Source organism: Notolabrus celidotus, chromosome 14, assembly GCF_009762535.1.
Source record: "Notolabrus celidotus isolate fNotCel1 chromosome 14, fNotCel1.pri, whole genome shotgun sequence".
Classification (NCBI taxonomy): Eukaryota; Metazoa; Chordata; class Actinopteri; order Labriformes; family Labridae; genus Notolabrus; species Notolabrus celidotus.
The window spans coordinates 31636995-31656120 of NC_048285.1; the positions used below are offsets into that span (position 1 = coordinate 31636995).

The 19126-nt window shown below is 43.3% G+C and overlaps 1 protein-coding gene across 1 annotated transcript in view; it reads left to right on the forward strand.

The window, feature by feature from the left end:
- Nucleotides 1-19126, forward strand: part of LOC117825835 (spectrin beta chain, non-erythrocytic 4-like) — a 70410-nt gene that overhangs the window by 39831 nt on the left and 11453 nt on the right. Inside the window, exons 27-41 of the mRNA XM_034701799.1 lie at nucleotides 10039-10302; nucleotides 12244-12468; nucleotides 12698-12787; nucleotides 12883-13161; nucleotides 13317-13447; nucleotides 14037-14241; nucleotides 14346-14591; nucleotides 14698-14832; nucleotides 15150-15394; nucleotides 16041-16179; nucleotides 16281-16365; nucleotides 16510-16706; nucleotides 16838-17883; nucleotides 18189-18249; nucleotides 18713-18969. Coding sequence (XP_034557690.1) covers nucleotides 10039-10302; nucleotides 12244-12468; nucleotides 12698-12787; nucleotides 12883-13161; nucleotides 13317-13447; nucleotides 14037-14241; nucleotides 14346-14591; nucleotides 14698-14832; nucleotides 15150-15394; nucleotides 16041-16179; nucleotides 16281-16365; nucleotides 16510-16706; nucleotides 16838-17883; nucleotides 18189-18249; nucleotides 18713-18969 — 3605 coding nt within the window. The remainder of the gene's footprint in view (nucleotides 1-10038; nucleotides 10303-12243; nucleotides 12469-12697; nucleotides 12788-12882; nucleotides 13162-13316; nucleotides 13448-14036; nucleotides 14242-14345; nucleotides 14592-14697; nucleotides 14833-15149; nucleotides 15395-16040; nucleotides 16180-16280; nucleotides 16366-16509; nucleotides 16707-16837; nucleotides 17884-18188; nucleotides 18250-18712; nucleotides 18970-19126) is intronic.

A 19126-nucleotide genomic window follows, 5' to 3' on the forward strand; every position in this document is an offset into this window, starting at 1 on the left:
GGTTAGGGTTAGGGTTAGGATTAGGGTTAGGGTTGTGATTAGGGTTAGGGTTAGGGTTAGGGTTAGGGTTGTGATTAGGGTTAGGGTTAGGGTTAGGGTTAGGATTAGGGTTCGAGTTATTATTAGGATTAGGGTTTGGGTTTGGGTTAGGGTTAGGGTTAGAACCAGAACTAAACTTATGCAAACAGAACCAGAACCAAACTCAAGCAAACAGAACCAGAACAACCAGAACCGAACCAGAACCGAACCAGAACCGAACCAAAACCGAACCAGTACCGAACCAGAACCGAACCAGAACCGAACTAGAACCGAAGCAGAACCGAACCAAAACTGAACCAGAACCGAACCAAAACCGAACCAGAACCGAACCAGAACCGAGCAAGAACCGAACCAGAACCGAACCAAAACCGAACCAGAACCGAACCAGAACCGAACCAAAACCGAACCAGAACCGAACCAGAACCGAACCAAAACCGAACCAGAACCGAACCAGAACCGAACCAAAACCGAACCAGAACCGAACCAGAACCGAACCAGAACCGAACGAGAACCGAACCAGAACCGAACCAGAACCGAACCAGAACCGAACCAGAACCAGAACCGAACCGAACCAGAACCGAACCAGAACCAGAACTAGAACCAAACTGAAGCAAACAGAACCAGAACCAGAAACAAACTCAAGCAAACAGAACCAGAACCAGAAACAAACTCAAGCAAACAGAACCAGAACCAAACTGGAGCAAACATTATTAATGTCCTCAGGTTGGCATTGAGAAAAATCAGATGCCTCAGCTTGGATGGGCTGATCTGATTTCTCCTCTCAGTGAGTATTTGCCCGGTCTTTGAGAAGACTCTTTCAGAAGGAACAGATGTAGCCACGATACACAGCCTCCCCTCCATCACCTGTATCCTATATCCTCACATGTGATTGGCCAAAGTTCTGCTGTGAGCAGAGCTGGGGCTGAGCACTGTGAGAGCTAAGCAGTGAAAGAAAAAAACTGGGAGCCGGCTCTCCCTCGATGCAAGCCGGCTCTTCTATATTCCCTACCATTATACTGGGGGGGGCGCCCCGCCCCCTTCAGGTAGGGGAAAAACTGACATGATATCATCATGTATAGAAATGAAAAGGTGTATTATTGGTCTCTCTTCGGTAGCAGACTGTAGTCCCACCAGGCTGCCTCTCGGTTGGCAGATATATAGACAGAGTTAAGCCTCTGAAGTTGTTAGTGGCAGCCATGTTCATCCCATAAGCCTGCTCTTGGCCATTTTTTTTAATTTTATTTTTTGTAAAAACATTCAGAGGATTTGGCGTGATATCATGGCAAAACTTATTAGGATTTGTTCACTTTGCTGAATGGAATCAAAAACATTGTTCTTCCAGTTTACTCTGCTGAAGCTGAAGTCTAGAAATGAGCTGTATTCGCTCACGATCTGAAAGTGTTTGACATTAAAACACGTAAACGAGCTTATTGAACGTCAAACAGGCGCAGAAGAAAAGACAGCTGACTTCCTGAAGTGAATTATTATTGTGTTATTATTACTGTGGTCCCTTTTTCTGTGCTATGAGCCGTGCAAACAGAGTGCACCTCCTGTCCTGGTTTTGTCTCTGCTTTCGTCCTCTGAGAGTCTTGAGTCTATTTATGTAATCGGGTAAGAACCCTTCTCTTCCTTGAAGGACTGCAAAGCACGTCGCCTGTTTTAAGGGTAGCCTCGGCCGTCTGTGAGGGTATCTGTGTTTCTATTTCACAGTCAACAGTCAACTAGTTTGTGGTTGCCGCAAATTACATTTACTTTTCATCACATAGTTTAAGGATTTGAGTCTGCCTGCTCTCTGACCGTCAACACGCCTCTGCAAAGTGTTTGTGTGTCTTGGACTATGACACAGAAACTGTAGGTGTGACTGCAGCTTCATTACTTTGACTTTACCTGTTGACTCCACTGATGTCTAAGAACACTTGACCAACAGTTCTCCTGTTCAGGAGAGTTGGTGTTGAGGGAGACCCCAGCTGAGGTGGCTTATTTGGTTCATTGTGATGCCTGCAGAGTGCTGTGTCAGTTTCTGCTGTGACGTCAAACACCCAGCAGCTGCTTGTCTCCTCTTCCTGTGCTTCAGCTGGTTTCCAGGCAACAGCTATCCCATCCCTTCTGTGTACTGCTCACGTGTGAAGGTCATTCCTCCTTCCTTATCCTCCTCTCTCCTTCTCCATGTATCTAATATGCTTCTGTCATAACGTCAGAATACAGGTCACGATTAAACAGGAAGTGATATATGACACGCAGGGAGAAGGCAGGAAGCTGCTTTGGAGCATGGAGATTAAGCAGACAACAGAAGGTGTTAATGTGTTGTAGCATCGAGGGCCAAATCTAAAAGGCTGAGGTTTGCAGTGTTCTGAATGTGTAATGCATTGTCTAATCAATAACACTGCTGTTGTGTGGCTGCAGGATGGCCGGGCTTCCAGATCAACACATTTGAATATGTGTGTGTATTAAATCTTGAATGTGAAGCCAAGGAAAAATGTGTAAGAAAAGTTTTTGTTGTCCATCTGCAAGTTGATGATTTTCAGAGTAACTTGTTTTTGATTGTCAACTACAAAGAGACCCTGAGTCTTTCTCTGGAGTCTTAGTAACAGCCTCCTGTAGACATGTCGGCTGTCAAGCCATGCCCAGTCAGTCTGCAGTGTCTGTAATGTAACTCTGCAGTGTTTTAGCCCAAATAGAAGCTGCTGGCTGTTCTGGGCGATTTGCTTCAGCTGCAGCAGATTGTGTTTGTTTGTGTTTGTGAGAATGTGGGGGAGTGTGTGAGTGCACAGTGAAAATGGCCTCCTCCCAATGCAGTTGCTAGCCTGACTCCTGTGGGCTTTTGATTTCTGTCCCCTTTTTCTTCTGTTATGCTTTGAAATTAATTGGCCTCATTAACTCATTAAGAATAAGAACGTGAGCCTCTGCTGCTCTGAACTACCACTCACTTTATCACACATTAGGAGGGACTGTTAGTATTCCTGTTCTTCTCTGGTCTCTTTTTAAAAGTATTAACTAAATATGAATAGTTGTTTCATTGCCCTTTTTCTCATGTAATTTCCTCTGGGCATTTTGTACACAGTCTGCACTGTAAGGAGGACACCATGCTTCTAATATTGTCTGAACACAAGTAACTCTTTGAGTCAACAAAAACGCTGGATGGATAAAAACAGACAGCTTTACATTTCTGCAAGAAGTGGGCATATCTTGTGGACATCTCAGCTTCACTTCGGCTCCTCTTTGCTTTGTACTGAAATACCTGAAATATATGTCACATGTACCCGTGATAAAAACATGCCATCTCTAGAGTAAAGTAAAATAATGCTTTGGAAAACCAATACATCCAAAATCTTCAGCAATGGTCTCATCATCTCGGTGCATCCCCTCTCTTCTCTTCACTGTTCTTCATATGCTATCGCCTCACCTTCAAAGCCCTCTGTGCATCAAGCCTGACCTGTAGTTTTGTGCTGGTTCTGCAGTACATGAGGAAGTGTGTGTGAGTGTGTAAATGAAGGAGTGTGAGTGTGTGTGGAGGCTGTTGTGGCGGGCTGTGATGACACCAGCACTCTCACCCAGAGCAAAGTACACTGAGATAGAAATTTACTGTTAGATTCTTATTTTCTTACAATCGGCACCTGTCGTATATGTGTACTCAGACATCACTGCTCATGCAGCATTCATGGCTGTAGTGTGTAAACCATTAGACTGAGTTGAGCCCTACACGCCTGGTTGTGTTCCTCGGATTGTAATCTTATTCCTTTTCTATATTTGCCTTATTAGAAATCTTTAAACACAGCCTGGCTTTTCTAAACGCTGTCCAGAGGCTGCTTCAGGATGAAACTGAACACACCCCGGTAGCTGAATTACCGCAGACACTAGAATTACATAATGCTCTTGGAAATGTTGAGTGATAACAGTGGTTGAGTGTAAATCCACCAACAGAGAGCTGAGGATGTACTCTTTTTTTTAAAGTAATATTTTTGGGCTTTTGTGCCTTTATGATAGGACAGCTGAAGAGAGACAGGAAATGTGGGGGGTAGAGAGGGGGGAAGACATGCAGGACATGGTCGCGGACTGAAGATGAGCCTCTGTATGTGGGGCGCTTAGACTGCTAGGCCACCAGCGCCCCAGAGTTGAGGATCTACTCTGACAGTCTCCCACACAAATTCCTTTTGATAATCTCCAGAATAAAAAAAAATCCATCTAAAACATGTTCAAATGTTTTTATGAAATGCCAAAAAACAACATCCCCTGACCTGCTCTCTTATTATCAGTATCTGCCGCCCACTTATAACTACATTAAGTTAAAAACATGACATCAAATAAGTTTGGCATCCTCACTCGGTCATCATTTCTTATTCTGTCTGCATCATGTCTCACACTGAAGCTGTACAGAAGCCTCCTCTGTCTGCTCTGAAACCCTGCTGTTCAGACTCTATCCCTCCAAGATTGGCATCATGTGCGGCAGAGCGGTTTCAACATGAGTCCCTTTGCTCTATTTTCAGCTTAATTCCATAAAATATATATATAGACTGTTTATTCCAGTGCGAGTTCAGAGACTATTTGAAGGTGCACATAAGAATTAAAGGGGATGTAATGATGCTATTTCTGTGAGAGTCTTTGTTTTGTTTCACGACAGTTAACCTCTAATTGTCTGATTACATTTTTTAGTAGTTATCAAGTAAACTTTGAGGTAAATAGTTACCTGGTGCAGAGTGTCCCTGTCGTTACATAGTGGATATCAGACAGGGAAGTGCAGTGAAATGAAATAATGCTCTTTGTTTTTCCCTGAACCTCCCAGAGCACACTGAGCTCTCTGATGCTCTCTCTTCTAAAGGGCAGACTGGAGGGGTCGAGGAAGACACATTTTCAAATAAGTGTTCAGTCCCTCTCTCCGTCGTAGTGAAAGTTTTACAGCAGCATGGAGGGAGGGTGGAGGGGAGAGAAGGGGGGATGCTCTTTCAGAAGATGGGCAACAGCACTCATCTCTGCCTCAAGCTGGGCACCTTCTGGAAAATATGTCATTTCCAGCTGTGTGTGTGTCGGTGTGTGTGTGTGTGTCGGTGTGTGTGTGTGTGTGTCGGTGTGTGTGTGTACTTGCTTGTGTAGTTTCTGTTGAACAGTTTTCACTTGTTTGATAGAAGATGTGCTTTGTTAAGGCAAACCTTCTAAAAAATGACATTGTTTTTCTGTCCTGTTGTGTCCCTTTGCCTCTTATCTAAGATGTGGATGGCATGCCATCAACAAAGAGATGTTCAGTCATTATATATTTTACAAATCAAATTTCATATTAATGGAAGGCATGAGGAGGACTTTTGGGAGCTATTATGTCAATGTTTGATATAATTTATGTCTGCTTGGAGTAGACGTTCTGTATTTTTCCAGTATAAGGAAACTTAACCCTTAAAACCTGCTTTGTATTATCTTCTCCTGCTGCCAGTGCATACATCACTGCCTTGTAGCCAATAATGATTGTTTAATTGTTTAGTAATCACTGAACAATAACCTATACTCTGTGCAATAACCGTGCAATACACTGTGCAATATCCCTGCCACTTTAACATCCTTATATATATCTCCTTAATTCACAGCACTCTGAACAACTAGCTAACTCTAACTCTTATTCTAGATTTATTTTATTTTATTTTATTCTAGATTTATTTTGTTTTATTTCATTTATATCTTATTTTATGTATATCTTATTTTATTCCTTCTATTAATATCTAACTTTCTTACATACTGTTTATAAGAGCTCTATAATGCCCGAATGTCCCTCCCTGGGATAAACAAAGTATTTCTGATTCTGATTCTGTTTAGTAAATATTGACACAATAGTGTCCTGACTGTGACAGACACACTGACCAGCAGAGTGTCAGTGGTGAGGAGCAGATGTCTGCTCTAATGTACGGATCAGACCGCAGAGTGAGGAGGTCCCATCTGTTACTCTTAGTGTCACTGTTCCTTCTGGAGACCTCACTTCCTGTCCTTCAGGACTCTTCTTCACAGCAACACAACTCTTTCCTGTTATCATTTTTATTTGAAAGAGGGTGAATGAATGTATTGTTTCAAATATGGATGAAGAGGAGTACTCATTTTTGGCATTTGTACCTTTATTGGACAGAAAGAGACAGGAAATGTTTTTAACACTTGCTCTCTGGTAGAGCTAACTGACTTGATCTTAGAGTATCATGTAGTTGAATTTAAAACAGGTAGAATAAAAAGCCGACATGGGTTTCACTCCTCATCAGGTTGCAGTGGGATCTCAGCAGATACTGTTTGTATGAGCAGCAGAATACCACGGTCCTCTTTGAACTGCAGACTGAGTAAATGTGAGTGTGGAGTAGCAGCTCCGAGCCCGTGGGTGATGCATCTCGAGCCCACGCAGCTCTCCCACTTACCGCAGAGGATGGAATACATCAGCAGCAGCCAGGGAAACGCTACCGCGAAAACTGACGTAACACATTAACACTGAAATTAAAGGACAATGAGTGGGTTAGCACAGCCTGATGCACAGCCGTTAATTTCCCTACCTCTGCTTCTACTAATCAGACGAACAGCTGAGAGATCTCCACGTCATTTCAGTCTGGATGCTCTGGAGTTAAATCCTGTTGCATGAAATATTTTTGTTGCAGCATTTCATGTGCAAAATATTATATTTATTGTATTTATGATCTCTAAATCTACATGCACTTTGAATAGTTAGATTTGCATCCCTTCAATTTGCCTTAGTTTTGCCTGGATTCAAACCTGCAGTGACTTAAGAACTACTCTGATTACATTTACACGTATCAGACTGTCATTCCCGTCTCAGAGCTGGCTTTGTGTAACCAGAGATTTCCTCAGCCGTTGTCAAACAGCCGGTCCGGGGGTTTGGACTGGAAACATTTTAATCACCTCAGTGACATCCAACTCTCCGTCTCCAGGTGTCTGTAGATTTGATCAAAATCGGAGTGAGTCAGGCTTGATGTTGTCCTCGGTGGAAGATGAGTCACTGCTCAAAGTTATTTAGTCGACTTTGTGAGATGTCTTGGCAGAGACTGAAATCACCGCCTGTCAAACACCAAATGTTGGATTATTTTAGTCTATAGGGTTTAGAGTATCCAATCTATTACCAGCCTAAAAGGGGATTACTTATTTTATTACTTTTAGGATTTTTGGTAGTTTGAAGTTGTTGTTTTTTTTCCATTCTTTATTTTTGTTATTGGACATCAGTTTGTTATACAGAGCATTGACATATAAAAGAGAGAATAATGTTAATTTCCTCTGAAGTCCTCTGTTTTTAAAGATTATTAGAGCAAAATACAACCTGGGGGAGACAATATGTATACATTAGAGTGAGTCAGACAGGTAAATAACAGAAAATCACACACAGAAAAAACCCCAAAAACATGCAATTAGCAAAGCTAAGACAGCATCACGGGGCCTTTGAATGTTATCATCCACAAAATGTGTCTGTAGGGGTTTTACATAGTTAGTCCACTTGGTCCAGAGTTTAATAAATACATCCTTCTGAAGTCGTAAACAGAAAGTAATCCTTTCCATAACATAGATATCATTTACTATATTAATCCACTCCTGTATTGTGGGAGGTTCAGAAAGTTTAAAGTTGTTTTGAACATTTGAAACTACATTTCTGATGTACGGTAGAAACCCAGCTTCCTCCTTGATACGAATCGTTAGAGATGAACCACAACATTGCTCCTCCAAATACAAAGAGCTAAATCTTAGGAGTACACAGGCTTTGTTGGTACAATAACACGTGGTAATTTACAATAACTTAAAACCTGTCAGTGCCCCTCTGTTGAGCAGTCAGTAGGTTGGAAATTAAAGCTAGAATACCTCATCGTCTTTCATATAGATTGTCATGATTTTTTAAACAGACATTGATTGTCCTCAGAGGATGAACCCTAACATTGTTGGTGAACTGTTTCACCCAAAATGTGGTTCACACATTTGTATCCCCTCTCTGATTGTGGCTTTAACCATCCTGTGCAGCATTATCAAGTCAATTACTAATTTGCAAAGGTTAGATGTGTAATATTCACATATTTTAATGCTCATTGGAGCAGGAAGTTCAAAGTATCTCTCATGTGCAGCGTCACAGAGCCTCTGTCGTGGCGGCAGACAAGAGATCGCATCTATTGTATGATTGAGCACACTTTGAAAATTGTGTCTTTGTATGAGGAGAGTGACTGCAACACTAAAAGCATTTCTACATATAGAGACATTTTAGTCTTATTTTTGATTAAATGTTCCAATATAAGAGTAGTTCTATTTTATTTAATGTAAGTAAACGAGCAGCAGCAGCAACGATTTTTAAAAAATAGGATGAAAATGGACACTGAATAAATTAAAACGTAGTAATGTCATCAGATATTGGATAATGGAGGAAAGTCTGACACACTCTATGTTTTTGAAGAGTCTGTCTTTGTTTGTTTGCCTTTTTCTGTAACCCTCCTCTCTCTAACACAGCCTTACACACAAAGAAACACACACACACACACACACACACACACACACACACACACACACACACACACACACACACACACACACACACACACACACAGAGGCTGCAAAAGATGAATTTAAATTGTATGGGGGCAGGATTTCATGGTGGGGGAGGCTAAATGGAGGAAAGGAAAGAGCAGGTGTACACAAGGGGGCCTGTGTACATGCATGCATTTCTGTGTTTGGGTGTGTGTGTGCGTGTGTGTGTGTGTGTGTGTGTGTGTGTGTGTGTATGTGTGTGTGTGGAGGGGGGGAGCCTAAAACGGGGTTCAGAACAGGGTGAGGTGCAAAACGGGGCAGAAATATGAAAAGGAGTGAGAGAGGGGGGAGGGGCGTGTGAGGTAATTTATGAGGTACTTTAATACAACAAGGTTTAATCTCTTCACACAAACAACACACACACACAGACACACACACACAGACACACACTACTCCAGTCCTCACCCAGTTCTACTGTGTCTGCACATAATGACAGGAACAAAAGATTCAGTGAATAGTGAAGGATGTGGTGGAGAGAAAAGAGGCTCAGACCGAGATTTGTGCCTTTATATTCATACAGATTTTTATTTTTAAGCCTAAAATGTTCAATTTTTGGTGTTTTAAAAGAATTATAGAGAAGAAAATGTCACATCTAAGAGGCCAATCTGTGATATTTTGCTTTTTCAGCTTACATTCACTGGAGAAAGTTCAGTTTATCGGTGAACATGTTAAATATGTTAAAGCCACATTGTATAAGAATGTATTTACATTTTCTATCATTGTTATTTATTGTTATTACTATAGTTAAATATTTTGACATTCTATATATAAAATAACCTATACAAAAATTATTACAGCATTATTTCATAATGAAATTGCTCATCAGCTTCATCCCTCAAATTTGTTAAAACTAAATCTCTTATATACAACAGATGATGACATTTCTGCTATCTTCAAATCTTTTTGTTATTTTTCTTTCTCTCATTTATTTATTTATTTATTTATTCATTCATTCAATTGATTATTTATTTATTCAGTTAGTTAGTTAGTTTGTTTGTTATATGTCAGTTCCACTGCTCAAAAATATCAGACACTTCCACATGTGTGTTCTAGATTGTGTTTATTTTATCAGAGCAGATGATCTAATTTGACTTTGGAGAGTATTTTGCTGAATTTGCATAACGATGAGGCAGGAGCGATTAATATGACTAATATATGCCTAAAGATTATAAGTGTATGTTAATAAATCCCTGGTGTCCTGTAGAGACAAAGATTCACTGATTAAAGTTGCAGCTATCTTATTAAATGAGACGATTATCTGAACAGGATATTGTGAGCACGGCGAGTTTGGTGTGACATTTAGAAGTGTGTTTTGTTTTCTTCTCAAGTGTTATATATCCAGACATACTTTGAGTGTTTTACGTGCCCTGTATGTTATTGTAACCTTGAACGGTCCATCTTATTACATCATGAAAGGTTTGATTCCCGTCTGACTCCTCCCTCTTTCTTGTGTCTGACCTCTTCATCCAGGAGGGCCAGCAGCTGATCCAGGAAAAGCCCGAGCTCAGCCCGGTTGTTCGAAAGAAGATACAGGAGATCAGGGAGTGCTGGCAGGATCTTGAAAGCACCACTCAGGCTAAAGCCCGTTCGCTTTTTGAGGCCAACAAGGCTGACCTACTGGTTCAGAGCTATGAAAGCCTCGACCAGAGACTGGGCCAGCTGGAGGGTCAACTGGCCTATGTGGACCAGGGACAGGACCTCACCACTGTCAACAAGCACCTGAAAAAACTACAGGTAGGTCGAACGTAGAAATATGATCTGTTCATCACCAGGAAACACTCATGACCTCATCCTCAAACTGAGTCATTCTCAGACTTATGGGTAATGATGCTTTCATCAGCAAGAGCTGCTCAATAAATGATGATTCATTAATATATAACATTAAATAAAGGACTTCAAAGATCATTTTGTTTGAGGGAACAGATTTCAGTACATTTTATTTTCTCACTCAAAGATACAAATGTATAATTTAACATGAATGAGAGAAACTGAGGTGAAGATTCAGCTATAAAACCTTTTCTTTGTTTTCATTATAGTCATATGATATATTTCTTACGCCAATGCAATTTATTTACTAAAATGTATTTAACCAGGAAAACCTCATTGAGATTAAGAATCTCTTTCACAACTTTGTCCTGGCCAGAAAAGTTACAGACAAACAACGCATAATTCTAAAACATGACAACAAATCATGAATTTCAGAACAAAGTCATCAGTCAAAGCATCTGCAAGCTGATGCATCTTCCTACAATACCTTCAGTCTGCAATAAAATGTAAGCATTGATATCTAAATTATAAACCCTTACTGACATTTCTGAGGACATTAAACTGGATATTTGTCCTGTTTTCTGGGATGCAGATCTAATTTGACCTCAGCTGAATTAGATTCTGTAGCTCTGGGTCTTTACTCTACATGTTGAACCGTTGCAGAGTGACTCATTGTTTGTTATCACTGCCACACAGTGATGTCATCACATTAATAATTGAACTACACATCATGAATGAAAATGACTAAAACAACATTTCTCAGTGTGCCTACAACGCTTTCTGCTAGCTCCTCATGTCAAATCAGCAAAGTCAGACTCTTGACCTGCTAACGATGGGTCAGGCTGATTTTCTTTAGTTAGAGATTTTGTCACTTTACTTTTTCAACCACCGAGTTTTAATCCAGGAAATCATTTACTGTATCATTTCTTATCTCTTTCAAGCAACCGATCTAGTGATCGATATGTCTATCTTTGGATCAATCAATACATGTATCTAGTTCCTATCATCTATTATATTGTCAAATACTAGTATCAGGATGAAACTCATAATGGAAAGCTTCCATTTGACCCAAACTGTACTGAAAGGGAATCTCTTTATTCAAAGATGGTTTTGTCGTGTGTTCGTTTTGTGCCTTTTTCCTTTTGTTTTGTTTTAATCTCTTGTCCGGTCATCTCTACCACAAGGAGAATCATTAATCTCTTCCAATTATCAAAGCAAACAAAAAGCAAGTGCCTTTGAAATTGATTAATTATTAAAGACACCTCTAGTATCAGAGTGAGAAACATCCCTCAAACATTTTGTAATAAGGTCATTTTTCCACTCATTTGATGTTGAGGTGAAACTCTTAACATGCTCTCCAGGTTCCCCCGTTTTGAAGGAGTCCCTGTTACAGTGCGAGCAGCAGGAAGATGTGACCCGGGTTGACACACAGATTCATTTTTCATTACTTCATCATTTATCAGACATGTCTCACTGTCCTCTCCCACAGCATGCAGCTTACAGCTTCCTTTAACAGGCCGCCATTAGCACTGCTTTACCACATCATCCTCACTCCAAACCCAACTCCACTACCCAGCATCCATCCTGGCAAGGGGTACAGTAAACCTCACACTTCATGTCTGACTATTATTTTCAGCCTCATCTTTTCTTTCATGTTCCACTTTCATAAATCATTTCATTTCAATACTTCAGCGTACTCAGACGTTCCTTTAGGGAAAGATAAATCAAACAAATTCAATTTTTCTTTTCTGTCACACACGTCCTCTTATTTAACTCTTTCAGTCTTAACCTGTCCCTAACCTCCTTCAATTCCTCTCTCCCCCAATCGACATAATCTGTTTCCCTCCATCTGTTACGATTACTTTCACGCCACTACATCTTTCTCCTCTTCCTCCTTCTTCTCCTCAGACCATGGAAAGCCAGATGGAGGAGTGGTACAGGGAAGTGGGTCAGCTTCAAGTGCAGGTGGCCACCATCCCGCAGCTCACACAGGTCAAAGAGACTGTCGCCGGCCGCCAAGCTGCCGTGGAGGCCAGAATGGTGCGACTGATCGAGCCGCTGAAGGAGAGACGGCGCATCCTGCTGGCATCGAAGGAAGTTCACCAAGTCGGACGAGACCTGGAAGATGAGATTGTACGTTTTTACCAAAGACTATAAATACTCATAATCACTAAAGGCTTACACTTAGAACAAGTCCTATTCATTAAGACCAATGATTTATATTTTGAGAAAACATACAGACACATACAGAAACCGTCACAGTCACACAGTACAATGCATAGGGTGCAGATATGTGCACCCACATACCTGATCAGCCGCAGTTATTCATTGCTGAGTGAGTGTCTTGTTGTTCTGGTTCTAGTTGTGGGTCCAGGAGCGCCTCCCACTGGCCATGTCTCAGGAACATGGCTCTTCTCTGCAGGAGGTCCAACAGCTCATGAAGAAGAACCAGGTAAGAAAATCAGGCAGTGGCTTTTACTGCAGTCTCAACCTGATACAGAACCTCTCATCCTCTCTTGCTGATACTGTCCTCTGCCTCTCCACCAGACACTTCAGAGGGAGCTGCAGGGCCACAGGAGCAGGATCGACGACGTCTTGGAGAGGGCAGGGATCATCGCTTCCATACGCAGCCCTGAGGCCGACTACGTCAGGGCAGGCCTGGACCAGCTGGCCCAGCTGTGGGCTCTGCTGTGGACAGAGACGGAGAGGAGGCAGCTGGTGCTTGATGCCATGTATCAGGCCCAACAGTACTTCTTTGACACAGCAGAGGTGGAGGCCTGGCTTAGCGAGCAGGAGCTGCACATGATGAACGAGGAGAAGGGGAAGGTGTGTGTGTGCCGCTGTCTCAGCAGTATTCAGAGATGCTTTTTAATATTTGTCTCATATGGTTTTGAATCTCTGCAGAACTCTAGACTTTAAGAATACATCAATGCAAGAATTATGTTTGTGTGTTGACTTCCTTGTGTGTGCTCCAACAACAGGATGAACCAAGCACACTGCAGCTTCTGAAGAAACACTTGATCCTGGAACAGACCATTGAGGACTACGCTGAGACCATCGGCCTGCTGTCTCAGCAGTGTCGACAGCTGCTGGAAATGGGACATCCAGACTGGTGAGCATGTAAACACAGAGATTTATCAGAGAATTTTTCTGTCACCACAGATTGTTTAAAGAATTCATCTGAATTTTCTGCATTCTGCTTTATAATTGTGTTAAAAATGTTTGTATTCAAATTTTAAAAAATAACTGCCAAGAGGGGTCGTTTATGACACACAGAGAAATTTGGTCTCAGTCAGGACGAGCACACACAGAGAAGCTCTGGAGTAAACTGCACAGAGCTGCAGAGCTTCGTGGGCGTGTTGTGCTTGAATATCATTAGTGCAATATGCTTTATGAATTAGACTTTAGGACAGAGCAGAAAGCGGAGGCAAGTGATGCACAATACTTGGTCCACTCTGAGTGAATTCCCCTTGAGTGTTTAAAGCACTGTATTTAGGTCATGCCTAAAAGAACTGGAGGGCCCTACCCTGTAAGAAGGGGTGAAGTGTATTAATTGGCCCCTGACTGTAGATCGTAAGTCTGTGTCTCTCCCTTTTTAAAACTGACATCTGCATACCTTATTCAGGGAACAGGAGATAAATGCTAGCACTCAGTGGGTTTTAAATCCTGCACTGATACACAATCTGTTCTCTATTCCACAGCGAGCACATCAGCAAGCGTCAGTCTCAGATCGACCGTCTGTACGTGTCTCTGAAGGACCTGGTGGAGGAGAGAAAGAGCCGCCTGGAGCAGCAGTACTGGCTGTACCAGCTCAACAGGGAGGTGGACGAGCTGGAGCAGTGGATCGCTCAGAGGGAGGTGGTCGCAAGCTCACCCGAACTCGGTCAAGACTATGAGCATGTTACTGTAAGTGTGTCAACAGATGGTTCATTTACTTACAAATAGAAGAAGAGGAATCTAAATCGGTTCTGTTTCTTTTTATCACCTTTCCCTTCCTACAACACCTTCAGGTCCTGCAGGAGAAGTTTACAGAGTTTGCCTCAGAGACCGGCAGCGTGGGGCAAGAGCGAGTGACCGCTGTAAACCAGATGGTGGACGAGCTGATCGACTATGGCCACTCAGAGGCCGCCACCATCGCTGAATGGAAGGATGGGGTGAATGAGGCGTGGGCAGATTTACTGGAGCTCATGGAAACCCGGGGACAGATGCTTGCTGCCTCACATCAGCTGCACAAGTTCTTCTCTGACTGCAGAGAGGTGGGATACCTGACAGACGAAGCTTCTTAGAACAAGATGCAGATATCACAGAGTCTTGTATACTAGAAATTAAACCACTGTATTGTTCTATGTTCTCTTTTTTCAGGTACTGGCCCAAATTGAGGACAAACATCGAAGGCTGCCTGAAGTTCGGGCTCGTCAAGGAAGCACTGCCAACACCAGCACCCTGCAGAGACTCTTGCACAGCTTCGAACAAGACATACAGCTGCTGGTCACGCAAGTAATTCAACATGCAAATAAACAGAGAGCATGCAAAAGAGCATTTGCTTTTTCTTAATGTGATCTCTGTGATGCACCTGCTGAACAGAAACCCATCCCACCACAGAAAGATACATCATAACAGCTGCTCTGTGTCGACTCCTCTGACAGAGCTTGTACTTTTTGGCCCTGACTAAACACAGCTGTCAGAGCAGCTGTGTTTAGTGCGTCATTTGGAAAAACAAACTCTCTCTCTCTCTTTATATTTATATATTTTGATTCCTGTTTCTTCCTTGTTCAGCTTTCTTTCCTCTAAAATCTGCTCTCCACCTCTGCCAGGTGCGTCAACTCCAGGAGAGTGCGGCCCAGCTGAGGACGGTGTACGCTGGCGAGAAGGCCGAAGCCATTGCCTTCCGCGAGCATGAAGTGATGCAGTACTGGAAAGAGCTGCTGACGTCGTGTGAGGAGTGTCGAGTACAAATCACCACTGAGACGGACAAGCTGAGGTTCTTCAGCATGGTTCGGGATCAGATCATTTGGATGGAGTCGATCATCTGTCAGATAGGGACTGGAGAGAAGCCCAGGTACACTATGAACACAGAAACTTAAATCTGCATCAACGTCTGTTTATCAGAATCAGAGGGAAATTCAGTCATTACAGTTGCTCTGTACACAATACGTTATACAAATACAATAATAAGCTATGTAGAAAATAAACACATGGTCGAAGTCCCCGGAGATCAGGAAGAGGGCACTCTGGTGGTCTTTCTGGAGTCTGGCTTGACCATCTTATTAGCCAGAGATCTCACATTGCCCATGATGATAGAGGAGAGACAGCTTCTATCTCCTCTCCATAAACCTCCGTCTTCTTATAACAGCTCTCCTCCCTCTTAGCTCTATGCCTCCTCTGCCTCTGTGCGCCCTAAATCTCCAGAGTTAACAAGGTGATGTGTTATAAAGTATGTAAAACTTACACAAGATGACACAAAGCCTTATGACCAGAGGGAGGAGACTAGAAAAGGTTCCAAATACCTTGTTGTTAGTGGGTAACTCTATCATTTTGATGAAAACATTTGACTGAAATTGATGGCGTTAGCAGAAACTACATGGGACTTTATAGTATGATCAGTAAAATGAATCATCATACTGTTTTGGTTTAATAAGGTAAAGCTTGTAGCAAGTATTTTGTGCACTCTAGTCTAAGTTCTGTTTGCTCTGTGCTCCTTGTAGGGATGTGTCGTCAGTAGAGGTTCTGATGAACTATCACCACAGTCTGAAGAGCGAAGTCGAGGCTCGCAGCCGGAGCATGGTGGAGTGTATCGAGATGGGCAAGACCCTGCTGGCTGCTAGGAACCCGGCAGCTGAAGAGGTGAGAGAAAAAGGGAATGATGACTTATTAACCTACAAGCTAAACTGGACATGAGTCTAACCCCTGCAATGACTGATGATGATTCGAATTTTGATTTTCAGATCAAGGACAAGCTTGAAAAGGTTATTAATAAGCAGAATGAGCTGTCTGAGAAGTGGGACAAACACTGGGAGTTCCTACAGCAATGTGAGTACAGGCATGAACACACACACACGCAGTCACTGGCCCAAAACCTGGCTCTTCTATAGACTGAGATGCACCATAAAGCTGAGAACAACATATATTTGGTATCTGCTTTTGAGTATTGAATTCATCCTCTTCTCCCCTCAGTGTTGGAGGTTCACCAGTTTGCCCAGGAGGCGGTCGTGGCCGAGGCGTGGTTGACGGCTCAGGAGCCGTTCATCAGCAGCAAGGAGCTGGGAGGGAGCGTAGACGAGGTGGAGCAGCTGATTCGTCGACACGAAGCCTTCCGCAAAGCAGCCGCCACCTGGGAGGAGCGATTCAGCTCACTGCGACGACTCACTACGGTATTTCATCATCATAATTATCAAGATATTCACACGCTGAAAACACAGAATAATAACTGTGGGTAAAAGTGTTTGAATTTTCTTTATACCCAGAAACTTGATTTTAAATCTGGTTCTCTTTCCTTCCACAGGTAGAGAAGTTGAAAGCAGAGCAAAGTAAACTACCCCCGACCCCTCTGCTGGGTCGTAAAGTCTTCCTGGACCCTCAAGATGCTATCCCCACTCCATCCACACTCCCCCGCCTCCCAATATCCCCCGTAGCGAGACAAACCATCTATGAACAGAACGAAGCCAGCTCTCCTCCCTCGCCCTCACCTGCCACGCCGACACCCTCTCCTTCATCCGTAGCTCGTAGACTGGGGTCAACGGTCGCTAACTACACCCCTGTGATGAACGGCTCCAGCTACCGCCACACCCTGGAGTCACGACACAGTCCTGTAGTAGGTGTGGCAGCAGGACTAGGGCAGCCTTCCCCTTCTTCGATCGCCTCAATCGCCACAGCAGCCATGTTAGTATCGGCCAACCAGGCCAGAGAAAGCGCCAGCACAGCGAAAGAGCAGACAGTAAAGGTAATGAGTCATCTCCAGCCGACACAGGCAGCAAAGACCCTGGAGGTGAAAACATCCCCTTATCTACGGCAGGCAAAAATCAAGCACTTGGATGATGCAGTGACACCGCTGCTGGTCGCCAGCCGGCTGGAGAAAGCAAGAGAGAAAGAGAGAGGGAGAGAGAGGGAGAGAGAGATCATGATGGGAGAGATCGGGACGGAGAAAGCAGAGGTGGCTGTGATGGCTGAAGTGGTGCTACAAGAGCCGGGCAGGGAGCGTCTGCACAGCGAGCCTACCAGAGGACCTCGAGGGTCCAGGACTGACCCGTTAGGTCACGCAGAGCCCCAGGTACAGGTCCAGACCCACCACAGGGACCACAAGATAGAGAGGCAGCTGTCCAGCGAGCAGCTGATCCAGGCACGCAGGGACGAGCTGCCCCCGGAGGTGTGGAGGGAACACGCCGAGAGGCGGGAGAGGCGGACGCTGGAGAGACAAACGTCTAGTGAGCAAGAGGGCCACGGGGGTCACGAGGGCCGGCGGAGAGAAAGGGACCGACACCGGCTAGAGAGACAGGAATCCAGTGAGCATGACACTGGGAGGGAGCAGTCAGACAGACGCTCAGGAGGAGGGTGAGACTTTAGGTTGTGTGTTGTGTGGCTTTTCTTATGTTTTACGTCACACATCTAGCGATTGTCTGATTCTAATCTGTGGATACAACGAGCAGATTATAGAGAATATCAAAGGATTTTAAGTTAAAGGGATTTATTTATACACTTTTAGAGCCTTATCTTAGTGGATGTTTCTGTTGAGAGCATCTTTGTCTTAAATGTTGGATGTTAAAGTTTTCTGGAGGGACTGTAGGACATAAATAAGATTGGCATTAATATCTCCAATAATGCTAAAGTGATTCTCTAACTTTCATTTCTTTTGGCAGAGAAAGGAGATCCACCCTGCTTGAAATTGTAGAGCAGTTGCAAGAAAGAGAAGCAGCTCAGGTCTGTTGTGCATTTCATCCAAATTCAGTGTTTGCAAACACTTTGTGTCTGTTTGTGTGGCATGTATTTTAGTTAAATTAATAACATGTTTCCTGCTGTAGATTCTCTCTCCATCTGTAATTCACATTAACTTGGATATTTGTAACTTATTACCTTCTCTCTGAAAAGGGCTGAAGTTTAATCACAGAAAATGAGTAGTGACCTACATCTGACATGTTGTAAATCCATAATATAAGCCTATATGGAGTCACAGTGTATGAAAACTGGGTAATACTGAAAGATAATGAAGTATGATTACAGATTAAGTTGTCCCTGATCAGAGGAACACTGGAGGAATTACTGGCAGAACTTAAACACACATACAAACACAGTGATACTGAAGTTCTTCAGGTTATAAATCTATATTATTTACTGTTTCTTTTAAACTATGAATAATATTCACTGACTCCGTCCCCACCCTCAGGCCCGTGGTGAGGTTCCCCGCGTGCCTAACGGGGTACCAGAAAAGTCTTCCCGTCCCGACCGGCCCAGAGCTCGGGACAGACCAAAACCACGGCGGCGACCACGACCCAAAGAGGCCGGAGAGACGACACGACGGTCCAGGTCTGCTCCGGCCCAGAGCAGCCCGGCTGTCCCCCAGCCACCATCACACACCGCACACCATGAGGGCTTCCTTTTCCGCAAGCTGGACATCGAGAGCCTGAAGAAGAGCACCAATAGGTGGGTGTTCAGGGTCAAAACGGAGAGCATAGCAGTCAATGTGAAGGATGGTGGACAGGCAGTGGTGTCATGAGGATCAGACTCAAACTGAACATCATCATGCGGGGAAGAGTAACTGGAAGGAATACCAATAGTTTAAATTGGCCGTCCAGGAAGG